This window comes from Narcine bancroftii, chromosome 1 (genome assembly GCF_036971445.1).
Source record: "Narcine bancroftii isolate sNarBan1 chromosome 1, sNarBan1.hap1, whole genome shotgun sequence".
Lineage (NCBI taxonomy): Eukaryota > Metazoa > Chordata > Chondrichthyes > Torpediniformes > Narcinidae > Narcine > Narcine bancroftii.
In genome coordinates this window covers 285,815,495-285,829,706 of record NC_091469.1, presented here as the reverse complement: position 1 = coordinate 285,829,706, position 14,212 = coordinate 285,815,495, and the positions used below count along the sequence as shown (strand labels likewise).

Below are 14,212 nucleotides of genomic sequence, written 5' to 3'. Positions count from 1 at the left end.
GGGCTGATATCGCCTCAAACCGTGCATCTTGGCGCCTCACAGTTCGGCGGGCAGCAACCTCCTTTGAAGAAGACCGCAGAGCCCACCTCACTGACAAAAGACAAAGGAGGAAAAACCCAACACCCAACCCCAACCAACCAATTTTCCGCTGCAACCGTGTCTGCCTGTCCCACATCGGACTTGTCAGCCACAATTGAGCCTGCAGCTGACGTGGACTTTTACCCCCTCCATAAATCTTCATCTGCGAAGCCAGGCCAAAGAAAGAAAGGAGACTTGTGCAACTTGGCTTTACAATGAGCAAGTACTTCTGGAAGGTGTAAGGAACAGTCTGTGTAGTAAGATGCTATGTAATGATAAGCTGTTTCATTTTGGTTGAGGGCTAAATACTGGTGCAGGACATGGGACAACTCCTATTCTCTTTTATCTCATGCCCGTGGTCTCTTTCCTAAAAGCACAGACGGTGTGTCTATTTTTAGCATCTGATCAGATTGTGGGAACGTTTGAGATTTGTCCTAGGTGAGTGCCTTGCTGCAAGCACTCTCATTTCCTCTAAAAAGCTCGTGAGAAACCATTGGTTTATGTTAACTCCTTCCATCTCCACCCTGTGCGATTTTTCCTCATCTGTTTCTGTTCTGTCTCTGTGTGTCTCTTTTCTCCACCACCCCCTCCCGCCACCCCATCTGTCAATCAACTGCCTCTGTGTCTTCCTTCACTTATCCCTGGTTCATCGCTCCTCCGGTCCTGCCCACCTTGTCCTCATTACGTGGAGTAAAAGACAGAAGTCTGCAGGGACTGTGATTGAGATAAAACCACAAAGCTGAAGAAACTCAGCAGGTCAAACAGTGGACTTTATATAGCAACGATAAAGATACAGAACTAACGTTTTAGGTTGATGCCTGCCTACATTTTGCTCATATCTTGAAGGGTTCAAGCTTGAAACATTGCTTATGCATCTTTGCTGTATAAAGTGCACTGGTCCCGACCTGAGTTTTATCTCCTTGCACAGCACAGTTTTTCATTATCTAGCCTTAATGAAGGTTCCACATGAAATATCAACCATTCTGATGCTGCTCGATCCACTAAGTTGCTCCATCAGCTTGTTTTGCTCCTGGTTCCAGCATCTGCCATGTCTCATCTGCCTCTATCCTCACTATCTGATCCAGTGGGCTCCTTGAGGATGGGGTTTGAGTGAACTTAACGCAGCAGTGAGCTGAGATCAGCAGCAGCCCTTGAAACCATAAGCGATTGAGCCTTAAACGCCATAGGACGTGAGGCATGGGCTGAATTCACCCTTGTATAATGTCACTGATCATGTTGGGAACAAGGATGCAGGTATTGCCCCTTTAAATAGCATGGTTTCAATGGAAATGGAGTTGGTAGAAATTTGGGTGCTCTGAGTAAATTGGATTTTTTTTAAAGTAAAATCTCATGCCAATTGAATTTTTCATGTTCCACTGCCATTGACGAACAACTGGAGAAGTTTTGTTCAGAGGGAGAATCTAAATTGTGCTGAACAGTTTCCAACAGATGCCAAAGCATCTGGGCGTATCTGGAGCATTGCTGCACCATGAGTTCATTCCTTTGTCCAACAGTGATTTAAAGTTTTTTTTTAAGTTGCATGAACAAGTTTCTAGCATAGAACATTACAGCTCAGTACAAGCCCTTCAGCCCATGATGTTGTGCCAACCCATATAAACTTGTTCAACAATCTAAACCTTCCCGACCTCACACCCTCACTCTTTATTTTTCTTGCATCCATATGCCTGTCCATAGTTTTTTTTAAAAAGTTCCTATTGTACAAGCTTCCATCATCACCTCTGGCAATGCATTTGCAGGCACCCACTACTATGTGTTTTATATATTTTTTTTAAATTTGCCCTTGTCTATCTTTAAACATGCCTGCCTTCACCTTGTACAGATGTCCTCTGGTATTTGCTACTGTCACTCTGGTTAAAATGGTGTGGCTGTCTATTCTATCTGTATCCCTCATAATCTTTTAGACCTCTAAGTTGCTTCTCATCCTTTTCTCCAAAGAGAAAAGCCCTAGCTCTGCTAACCTTGCCTCATCAGACTCTGACTCCAATCCTGGCAAATAGCTTCTACATCCTTCCTGTAATGAGATGACCAGAACTGAACACAATGCTCTGTCTATATTTGAGGTTGTTGCTGCAGTCCCTTCATTTATTCCTTGGTTTTCTCCAATTTAAAAAAAAATACTGTAAGATATGCCGTTAAAAGAAGAGGAGAATCTATTTGAAGTGCATTAAATAAACACATGTCCGAAATATGTGGAGCGATGAGGTATGGTATGTTTTTAGAATTGGGGCAAGACTCAACTTGGATAAATACTTAATTTTGTGTTTCAACAAAAGTCAAGGTTGCTGACAAATAATGAAAGAATCTTCCACAATTTGTAGTTAGTGAGTTGGGCTGATTGGTCAATCTTGAAGGACATTAGGACTGGGTGACTTGTGAACTTTAAGTACATTGTAATGGATCATTACTTGGTTGTTCCTGCTGATCTCTCTATCTGGCCAGTATAGTTTGTGTGAGTAATTGCACTGCCTTTTGTCTGGGGTATACACTTCATCCACAATGCCTGTGGTGAAGTTGATGAATGTTGAGGGTGGTTAGTAAATCCCAGTCAACTTGAACAGCCTTGCTTTAGATGGTACAGAACTCATTGTTGAAGGTGCAAAACTGCTAGGCAAATGGAGAGTCCTCCTTCAGATGTTTGACTTCTCCTCCAACATGGAGGGTATCAGGAGGCAAGTCCTCCTCCAAAGGAGGCTCAGCCTCTTTTCTGCTTTCCACAACTGCAGTACATATGTGGCTGGTGCATACTCTTGGAATGTTTATGATGGGGAACTGTGTTGAAATTGTCCTTGAATGAAGAGAGTGGATGGTTGGACTCTGGTTATTGGTGATGGTCATTGCCTGGCGTATCTGCTGTGCAAAGGCTATGTACCATTCCCAGCATGTGGTTCGTTCAGGTACAAACTGATCCAGTCTTTGTTCCTGGTGGAGGATGTGCATATAATTAGACATTGCAAACACTAGAGGGTATCTATACAAGGTGAGGGGAAGAAAGTTTATGGGAGATATAAAGGGGAAGTTTCTTTTTAAGTACAGTGGGTGCCTGAAATGCATTGCTGGGGTTGTGGAGGAGGCTGGTCTCGGCCAACCATCGAAAGCTTATCTAAACCAGGTGCAGCTCCTGATGGTTCCAGTGCTCATCCAGATGTGGCTTAAATGTCTCCCATCCTGTCAGCCAGTATTCCAGATTATAACTGCCCTCGGGGTGGGGGAGGGGGTGGGGGGGGGATTGGGGGTAGGGGGAAAAATCTTCCTGGGATCCCCTCTAGATCTTGTACTCCATCCCTTAAAACTATTCGGACACACCTGCCATAGGGAAAAAATTTGCTCCATCTACTGTCTACTTTGTAATTGTGTATCCCTTCGATCTCATCTGCTTCATGGAAAACAAGTCCAATCTCTCATAATAGAAGTACTCCATATCCCGGCAACATCTGCACCCTTCAATACAGTTGCACTTTTCCTATTGTGTAGTGACACAGTATTCTAAGCATGGCTGAACCACTTCTGTAAAGTTTGCCAAGATCTCCTTGTATTTGATACCCTGACTCATGGAGACAAACACTCTGTATTGATGCCTTCACCCAAACAATCTGCACTGCCTTGAAGGGTTCAGGCCCGAAACCAGTAATATAACTTTACCTCCCGTGGGTGCTGCGAGACCTCCTGAGTTCATCCAGCATTTCTGTTTTTACTTGTGCTGCCACCTTCTGGGCTAATTGGACTTGTGCACTAAGGTGCCTCAATATTCCCTCAGGTCTTGTATTCCTGGTACCTAACCTATTCTAATTTAACACCTCACATAGATCATAACCTTTATCATGAATGAGTTCTTCTTGCCAACTACATAGCTGATCATTGTCCTGATGAAGGGTTATGGGTTAATGTTGACCTTTATTTTGCTCCCAGTGTCACTGCTTGACCCATTGAGTTCCTCTAGCAGATTTTTGGCAGCTGGTGGCATCATTCTGTATCCGAAGATTATCTTTTAGCAACCCCATTGATTTTTGTCATCTGCAGATTTCTAATCATACCTGCTACTAAATGTTAAAGTTGTTAATGCAGATTCCGGAATCAGTCTTGCCTTTTGACCAGGAATAGGATCAAGATTTATTGTCATGAACATGTGGCAGAAATACAGGTGCTATAATTAACATCAAAACAAAATGGTCCAAAAGAAGCGGGGTGGGGGGAGAGAGAAGCAAGTTGGGGTCTTTGGTTCATTGTCCACTCAGAAATCTGATAGCTTCTGGATGTTTGTCTTCACTCTTCAGGCTCCTGTACCTCCTTCCCAATGGTAGCAATGAGAAGAGGGCATGGCCTGGGTGGTAAGGGTCCTTGATAGAGGCTGCTTTCTTGTGACACTGCCTCTTGTAGAACTTCTTAATGGAGAGAAGACTGGTGCCCATGATAGTGCTGGCTGAGTTCACAACTCGAGTCTTTTCCTGTCCTGTGATTGGCGCCTCTATACCACATGTTGATACAACCAGTCAGAATACACCTGTAGAAATTTGCAAGTCTTTGTTGACATACTCAATCTCTCCTTCGCTTCACGAAGTTTATATGCTGATAAGCTTTCTTCATGATTGCATTGATACGAAGCCCCAAGATGGATCTTCAGTCACCCAGGAATTTGAAGTTCTTTATCTTTTCCACTGCGGATCCTTGGCTGAGGACTGATGACAATGATCTGAAGTCTATCTTTCAAATCTTGCATATAGATCCTGTATTTTTCTTGATTTGTCTCAATATCCTTTTAAATTTACCCAGCTGGTGATGAATGCCTGCTGGGGATTTGAGCATGTGATTGAGCTTAACACTCTGACATAATAAGCAGCATTGTTGACTTTGCCCTTTGAACTGCCCTATCTCCGTCTGCTTGGGTTAAATGTCATTGGTGTCTTTTTACAATATCTGAAGAAAAGCTGAATTTTCTGGCCTACATATTTTTCCCAAAAGCAACTTGTAATGTTGTGCAAGTTGGGGTTTTTGGGTCCATCTAATGGTGATTGAACTTCAAATATAATGTTTGATAGGAAGAATCAGTTGAATGTCCTGTGAATACAAGATTCTGTTCTCTTTACCTCAACATAATAGATTTTTCATTTCCCAAACCAGCTCCAGTGCACAGTCCAGGAAATTTTTAAATAAAATTATTTTCAATGGTTGTAATTGTCCCAATTTAAAAGGCGCTCTTTTTAAACCCTTCTTTCTATGTGGAAGTATTTACATAAAATTTATAACTGAAACAAAGGTGATCAGTTCTGGAGCCAAGTTGGTCAATAATGAATCATTATATTTCTCTGTTCTAATGTAGCCACTTCACTGACTCCAGTGCTTTGTTCACTCTGTTTTTAAACAAAGTATTTTGCATTGTAACAAGTTTGAATTGCTGTTAGTTGATAGAGGGTGTCCGTGATGAAAGCCAACTGGTGTGAATCATGCAAATAGCTAAATCAGCATTATTAGCTGTAATACCACAGTGGTAGAAATGTTACCTTCCTGCAGACTGCTCTGAGCAAAAGCTTTTTTTTATGGTGTTGGTTGGGGGGGGTGGGGTGCGGGAGGAGATGGAGTAGAGATCTGCCTGTATACCAGCTATTCTGGTGTTGAATTTTTTTTCCATATGATCAAAAAACCAAGTTTCAGAACTTGAAACAAGTTTCTATGTGCTGGGATTGCACCAACACAGAAATGCTGGAGGAGCTTGGCAGCCCTCGCAGCGACCATAGGAGGTAAAGATGTATAATTAATGTTTTGGGCCTGAGCCCTTTTTTTTTTTAAAATTTTTTATTTTTCACAACATAAATCACATTAGCCATGATATACACTATTTCTTTTTCACACATATACAGTGACTTTTTCTCCCCCCCCCCCCCTTTCCTCCCAAACCACCCCCCCCACCCCCCCCCTCATCCATTTTAGGTATACAATCTAGGTTGCATTAAGCCAGTCAGACAATGTTGTCATTCAACAAAATTACACCAGAAATTCTACTGAGTCCATTCTTTTCTTTCCTTCTCCTTCCATCAACTTAGGTACTGTTTGTCCCCGGTAGGTTTTCGCTATTGTATTTAATGTAAGGCTCCTAAACTTGCTCGAATATTTCAATATTATTTCTTAACCTATCTGTTATTTTTTCTAATGGAATACATTTATTCATTTAAATTTAGTAGTTTCTTCCTTTTAATTTGGTTATGTATTCCATTAATATTTAAAGACATATAGTTCAGCGTAGCCCTTTTATATTTTGTTTATCTTCTCTTTCCATTTTTCCATCATTACCTTTCCTCCTTTTCCATTTCTGTTTTCTTATTTTCAACTCTTTATAAGACAACATTCCTACAACATCCAACATTTTCCTTATTCTCCTATTTCTATCTTATTTATCCCCAATCTCCCCTTCACCTCCTGAGTTGTCCTTTATCCCTTGTCGGACAACCACATCTCCCCTCTCCATTTGGATTTGCGAATCCACTCGCAAGCGTCAACTGATTTTGCAGTGACTGCTCTTTCCCCCCACCCCGCCTCCCCCAGAAAAGATTTCACTTTTCATATGTCACAAAGGTCACTCTTTTAATTCCCTCCTTATTCTCTCTATTCCATTACCTTCCCTTATTAATTCTTGTCTATACTATCTATATTTTCCTCTAAGTACAGATACATTTATGTATGCTCATTGTCTCTATTCACTCTTATACCTCTTTACCCGCATACATATCAATCGTAATCATTTTTACTCTCATTACCCGTCTTCATCCCTCAGTCTATTTTTGTCTTTACCCACATACATATCAATCGTGATCATTTTAACTCTCATTACCCGTCTTCCTCCCTCAGTCTATTTTTGTAATTGTTCTGCAAATTTTCGTGCTTCTTCTGGATCCGAGAATAGTCTGTTTTGTTGTCCTGGAATAAATATTTTCAATACCGCAGGATGCTTTAGTATAAATTTATACCCTTTCTTCCATAAAATCGCCTTTGCTGTATTGAACTCTTTTCTCTTCTTTAGGAGTTCAAAACTTTTCTCTTGTAGTATATCTTAGGAATTTTACTACAATAGATCTTGGTTTTTGTTGTGGTTGTGGTTTAGAGGCCAATACTCTATGTGCCCTTTCTATTTCCATTTCTTGCTGTAGTTCTGGACATCCTAGGGTCTTAGGGATCCACTCTTTTATAAACTCCCTCATATTCTTGCCTTCTTCATCTTCCTTAAGGCCCACTATCTTTATGTTATTTCTTCTGTTATGGTTTTCCATTGTATCTATTTTTTGAGCTAGTAGTTCTTGTGTCTCTTTAGTTTTTTTATTAGATTTCTCCAATTTCTTTTTTAAGTCTTCTACCTCCATTTCTGCTGCTACTGCCCGCGCTTCCATCTTGTCCATTTTCTTTCCCATTTCTGTTAAGGTCATCTCCATTTTATTTATTTTCTCTTCTGTGTTGTTTATTCTTTTTCTTAAATCCTTAAATTCCTGTGTTTGCCATTCTTTAAATGACTCCATGTATCCTTTAATAATAGCAAGTATATCCTTTACCTTGCCTTTCTTTTCTTCTATTTCACTGTACTCTTCCTCTTCTTCTTCCACTGGGTTGACCATCTGTTGTTTCTTTGGTGCCCTTTCCTCCTCTTCTTTCTTGTTTCTATTGTCTTCTGTGGTCTCTTCTTGCTGCAGGTGTTCTGCAGCTGTCGTTGCCGGCTGTGGAGATCGACTCCCCACTGGTCCCCCCTCCTGTTGGTGTGTTTTTTTTCATTCGCATCGCGCATGCGCGAAGTATCGCGCATGCGCGGTTGCGCACTTTTACTTGGCTCTGCGAGCCATTTTTGTAGTCCATTATTTACCGACCTGAGGGAGCGGGTTTCTCTCTCCGCAGCGGGCCTCTTCGGACAGGTAAGGCCTTCACCTTTTTCCTCCTTTGTCTTCTCTTCCTCTCTTCTTACCGTTGCTTTCGATTTTTCTTTTTTTGTCGCCATCTTCTTTCCACCTTTATACTCACTTTTCTGTAACTTTTATTTCTGTGCCTTTGTGTTTTCCTTTGTTTTTCCCGACTTTTCTGGAGAGGGCTGGAGTTCACCGTCCGGCCACTACTCCATCACGTGACTCCTCTGGCCTGAGCCCTTCTTCAAGCTACAAATAATAAAAAGAAAGTTGGCGTGCCTGCTTTTTTACTCACATTTTGAAGAAGGGCTCTGGTCTGAAATGTCGGTTATATATCTTTATCTCCTATGATTGCTGCGAGGCCTGCCAATCTCCTCCAGCATTTGTTTTTATTTCCAAACTTGAAGTCTGTATTTAATAGTTTTTAAGCTATAGGAAAGAATTCTATACCACAGGACTAATTTCTGAACACCAAAAGTTTATCATTAAACCCGTGAAGGTCCTTAGTGCAGGCTTGATTTAAAAAAAAAAAAAAAAAAAAAAAATTCTAAAGGTAGCACTTAAAAAGAAATTCACCCAAAAGATATAAGTTATGGTCTTCAACTTGACAGAGGGATCAGTGAGAGAATGGAACTGTATTTATTTGGTGAATGGTCAAAATTATAATTGGTTCAGCTTCACTGCTATCCAATAACCATGGGCTGTGCTTTATCAGTGTTGGTTTAAAAATAATATTGGTCATACCCCACAAAATATTACCCTAATATAACTAGATTGTAAGCTGCTAATCTAGTTAATATTGCAATCCTATTACAACACAAATCTGAGTTGGTGAATGCCTTCAGCATTTTTTTGGGTTTGTAACTGTTTTGCTCTATTGATCTTTGGTATCAGTGCTGAAGTGCTGTCCCTGTGACTGGGTGTATCAGGATAGATTTTTAATGAGGTCAGAATTTTGTACCATTAGTGATGCTCAGTAGAGACTGTGTGCTTTTGGATGATACAAAAGAATTTGTGACACTTTGAAGAGCATGAGAATTCTGTCCTTGCACAGGTGGCTGTCGATGCTGGAATGTGAAGCTACCACAATCTGCTGGAGGACCTCTGGGTTGAGCAGAATCAGTGGGAGAAAACTAATAGTTGACGGTTTGCGCCAAAACCCTTTATCGAGACTGTTTAAATGTAGGATAGAAGTTGATGTAAAGAGGACAGGGTGGAGATGAGCCCTGTGGGGGATTGGTGAACAAGTAGAAGCAGGATTGGCAGATGCCAGATGAGGGAGAAGAGGCAAGGCAAAGGGGTCAGGTGGAGGAAGATGAAGGTGAAGTGGGAGATTAGATGAAGGCTACCAGTGTTGAAATTTGATAAATATGAGATTGTGGTCTAGATAAGAGATGGAATTGAAGGTGGGGGGAGGGAAGAAAAGGAGAGAGTGGAAGAATCCAATGGGGTGGGGGGGGGGGAGGAGAATGAACCAAAGAGGTGGGGTGGATGGGAAAGGGGATGGGGGAGGAAAGGAGAAGAGCAGATGGGGTACAGAATGGAGAGAGGACTGATTACCTGAAATTAGAATATTCTATACTCCTACTATTGAGCTGTAGTCTGCGCAAGGGGAAATGAGATGTTGTTCCTCTAGATAACGTTGGATTTCACCCTGGCAATGGAAGAAGTGTGAGACAGACCGATTGGTCTGAGAATTGAGTTAAATTGGTTACTTTTATGCCTGCACTTTGAGAGTTATTGCACTCTGATTAGTTGAAAATCAACTTTGTCTTGATTGGGCTTGGTGTTTTATAAATGTGAAACCTCTCTTCCCAAGCAGCCAGAGGTTGAACATTGTCCAAGGTTCTTTAGCTACCAATGGATTCAGAGTCAGGTTATGGCACCAGGTTTTTGGTAGAAATTCTAAGGACCTGGCCAAGTCTCAAAATCAGACATGACCACATCTGCTGATTATAATAAAAATGCAATGCTGGAGATGCTCGTTTGGATAGGTGGTATTTGTGGAAAAATAAATGAATCAATAGCCAATATTTGAAAACTTTCTCTGGATTGAGAGTTTTTGTCTCTCTCTTTGTAGTGAATGGCAAGTCTGAACCAGCACTGGAGGCAACACAGCTTTGCTTGAAGCTTCTGAATGCCAAGAATCGGGAAGAACTGAGGAGGCTGTTGCATTTCATGGCTGTCGCTGCAAATCCAGTGTCCATTCCTGTTCAGAAGGGGGTGAGTGCACTATCTCCACAAAGATTAATTTGTTTTTTCCTCTTTTGCTTCAAATCACTTTGATGTCTAGTTAGTACTGGTAATTCTTTCAACAGAATTGAACGTCCAAGGCTGAATTTCTTAGATCTGCAACTTGATTGGTGATAGAACTACTTGGTTCCTGATTGTAAATTTTCTTTACCCCTAGGTTGATAATAGAATTGTGATGAAGAGGACATTTGGTAAAGCAATTGTTTTTAACAAAAACCTCCCAAAAGGAAAAGCTGATCTCTTGGTTTTGTTTCTACTTGATCATCAAAAAGATGTCTTTAAGGTACATTATATTATAGCACCAAAATAGAGTGTTCCTTCATACAACAGGGTCTCAATGGAGGTAGTTATCCTTTGATTCTGTGAATTCGTCAATCTTGGCTTTGTATGCATTCACTGGACATCCACAACCCTTGATTCACAATTCCTTGGGGGCTGGGTAGAATGGGGGGAGAAATCTCTTGTCCTGAATGCTGACTTTCAAGTTTTTCAACCATGCAATTTTTGGATCCCTCTGAACTTTTTAAGCCCTCTAATATTTTAAACGTTTAGTTAGGTGAAATGTAGGGTTTCTGTGTCCTCTCTGAATACAAGGTGGAGGGTTTGAGACACAAGAAACCCATTGCTGTGTGGGCCAACATTAAATGGGGCAGCTTATCGGCTGCAATTTGCAGAAGCACCAAATGAATCTTGACCCTGTTGATTTCAAATAGTTTTCCTTCAAAAGTTCAAAGTAAATTGAATGCAGACAAAGACCAAGAGGATGGTTCTAATTGACCTTAATATGATTTTACAAACTTCAGATTGATTGTGACAAGTAACAGTCGAATGTGTTTATACTTGAGAAAGTAGCTGGGTAAGGGAGTACAACTAATGGCAAAAACATAGAATGTCTTCAGCTGTAGTGTGCCCCTGCCATCTTTTCCCCCAAGCACCTCCAACTCACTGTCCCTGCAATGGGGCTAAGTATATACATTATTATAGCTGCTCTAGATTCTGCCAGTAACCTCTTGGTGGTAATTCTGTTGCCTGGAAACAATCCAATCACAACTCTAGGAGTTTATAAAATATAGAACATTACAGTACAGGCCCTTCAGCCCATGATGTTGTGCTGACCTATCTAAACCTCCAAAAAAAACCTTCCCATGCCTTGTAACCATCTTTCTTTTATCCATGTGGCTTTCTGAGTGTTTTAAATGTCCCTATTGTACCAGCTGCCCTCACTACCCCTGGAAATTCATTCCACTATTGTGTGTTTTAAAAAAAAAACAAAAAAAAAAAAACAACTTTTTGGGTTTAGTTTTTGTACCCTTTGGAGAAACAAAATGAGAGTGGGAAGATCTTGTGCTTTGAGAAGTAAGAGTACATTTCAGATAGTTTGTCTAAATGTTAAAATATTGTTCAGGTCCCTGCGACATTGCACAAAATGGTGAGTGAGAAGCTGATGCTCATTCGGTCCGGTGGGGATCCAGACCTCAGTACAGGTAAGGGGACAACTGAACTCCCTCTCTTGGGATGTGGTGCTCTTGTCAGTTCTAAATACACACTCCCACTACAACTTGCTCCAGGTCGTTCCACATTTCCCGGTGAGAAGAGAAAGCCTGCAGATGCAGTAAATACACAAGAGCTGGAGAAATTCAGCAGGTCCCCAGTGTCCATAAGAGGCAAAGATATACAACAAGTGCTTTGGGTCTGAGCCCTGCATCAAGATGTGCTGTGGGTCCTGCTGAGTTTCTCCAGCAAATTTGTTCATATTTCTGCGGCCCATCCATGAATCGATGTTGTTCGCGGAAACTACATTCCTAAATACAGGCGATTCCCAGGAGTTCATTTGAAAAGCCTAGAACTATGAAATTTGTGATTATAAAAAATAAATAAATAAATTGTGTGTGTGTGTGTGTGTGTGTGTGTGTGTGTGTGTGTGTGTGTGTGTGTGTGTGTGTGTGTGTGTGTGTGTGTGTGTGTGTGTGTGTGTGTGTGTGTGTGTGTGTGTGTGTGTGTGTGTGTGTGTGTGTGTGTGTGTGTGTGTGTGTGTGTGTGTGTGTGTGTGTGTGTGTGTGTGTGTGTGTGTGTGTGTAAACTGAGCTTGCATTGTTTTCTTAAATTACTTGGAACAGTTGCGAGGCTAGCAAAGGGGTACAAGTGGGCAATTCATCCCTTGGACCCTGTTGAGGCACCTAGATCATGTCCAGTTTAAATCTTAGTTCTTTCCCCAAGTCTCATTCTGGTAACCCTCAATGGCTAATTTAAATTTAGTCATACAGAATAGTAACAGGCCCTTTTGGCCAGCAAGCATGTGCCGCCCAATTTGCACCCAAATGACCTACAACCCCAGTACGTTTTGAACAGAGGTAGGGAACTGGAGCCCTCGGGGAAAACCTTTGCGGACAAGGGGAGAATGTACAAACTCTAACTCGGGTCTGGTCCTGATCGCTGGTGCTGTAAAGGCCTTGTGCTAACTGCTATGCCAACCATTCTGCCACTGTGCTGCCCCTCAGATTTCTGATTTTAATGATCGTCTTGATCTGCTGTCCTTTAAGAGCCAAACATCACTGCTCTTTGAATGAAGAATTATTTCCTAATTATTGGCCAGGAATTTGCCTGCTCCAATTATTCTGGGCTAACAAAATGTTTCTCAATATCCCCACTGAATATTTTAACAGTTAAACTAGATTGATTATTAATCTTTATGGACATAGGAATAAGTGTGTGCAGGGCTGGAGAATTATTGGCATGAATAGGGAAGTTGTAGGTGGGACTTTCAGATTGATAATCAGTATCTGGTTGGTTGCTTCAACTGTGGACAATCTATATTAGCAACTTGGATGAAAGGATTATTGATTGGCAAGTTATGAGGAGATGGCAGATTTTGCAAAAAAAAAAGATTGGTTTAAAGGGCAAGTAGATGGTAGATGGAGTATAATATGAGGAACAAAGATTATTCTCTTTGGAAGGAAGAATGCAGGAAGCTACTGGAGTTGCATAGAACTGGGACATGCAATTTGACAGTAAATTAGGTCATTTTCAGGTGGTGACGAGGAGGAATTCTGAGTTGTGATGGTGAAATTTGTACTCCAGGAAGGCAGACTTGGAATATATTGGAGATAGATATAGTTGATTACTTTTACCACAAGGGATGTAGGGACAGGACAGAAAAGGACACCTTCAACTCTAGCATGGATTGGCCATGATCTTGTCGAAAGGCAGAGCAGATTGGAGGATTGATTGGCCTGGTTCTTGTGAATTTAAAACTTTGGCCAAAAGATAGAGGGTGCTTTTATATATCAGTGCAGGGTGGGAGTAGATGTAAACACTTCTTTCCCATCAGTATATAAGGAACTAAATCAATCAGTACTTTTGAAAAAGATAATTAACTAATTTGAGGGAATTTTTTTATGGCATGGGAGGACAAGATTGACAGGATTCCTCTACTTGAAATTGGCACAAGGCACTTTTACACAGCCATTGAGAAGCAGAAATTTGTGTAAATTTTCTGCTTGGCTGGCAGTGTTTTGTTTTAAAATAAATTTGCCCTGATGGAATTTATTTGCTAAATTTTATCCTGTAACTTTTCCACCAAGATCCCTACACATTTTTATAGAGTGGCTGCAGTGTAAATTGACTGCAGGCACTCAAAGAAACTGGGCTAATGAATACAACGTTCACCCTCTGACAAACTCCTCAACACAGGAAGGCAGTGCAAAAGTGATTAGAAAAAGGGCTGTGTTTTTTTAAAAAAAAATCACTGCAAACTCGATGAAATGATTTGCTGCCTCTGTGCAGAAATAATTCTGTAGGAGCTGTTAAGATGAAAAACTCCAGATTTTCGTCCTCTATTTCTGCAGATCCTTAACTATGTGTGGTCATTAAGTGTTAGTTCAGCTTGTGCTTGAAGATTTGGCTCGATCTGCAAATTTGAGTTGGTGTATGTCCTTGAATATTAATTTTAAAAGCCATTACGCAGTATTTGCAAATGTTAATTTCTG

The 14,212-nt window shown here is 41.0% G+C and overlaps 1 protein-coding gene across 4 annotated transcripts in view; it reads left to right on the top strand.

Moving 5' to 3' along the window:
• The window catches only part of depdc7a (DEP domain containing 7, paralog a), a 40,136-nt gene that overhangs the window by 22,876 nt on the left and 3,048 nt on the right, over nt 1-14,212 (top strand). For 3 of the 4 annotated variants that reach the window (XM_069902407.1, XM_069902395.1, XM_069902402.1), the window contains exons 6-8: nt 10,054-10,196; nt 10,384-10,509; nt 11,632-11,710. In XM_069902407.1, coding sequence (XP_069758508.1) covers nt 10,054-10,196; nt 10,384-10,509; nt 11,632-11,710 — 348 coding nt within the window. The remainder of the gene's footprint in view (nt 1-10,053; nt 10,197-10,383; nt 10,510-11,631; nt 11,711-14,212) is intronic. The other variant, XM_069902413.1, reaches the window with a different exon arrangement.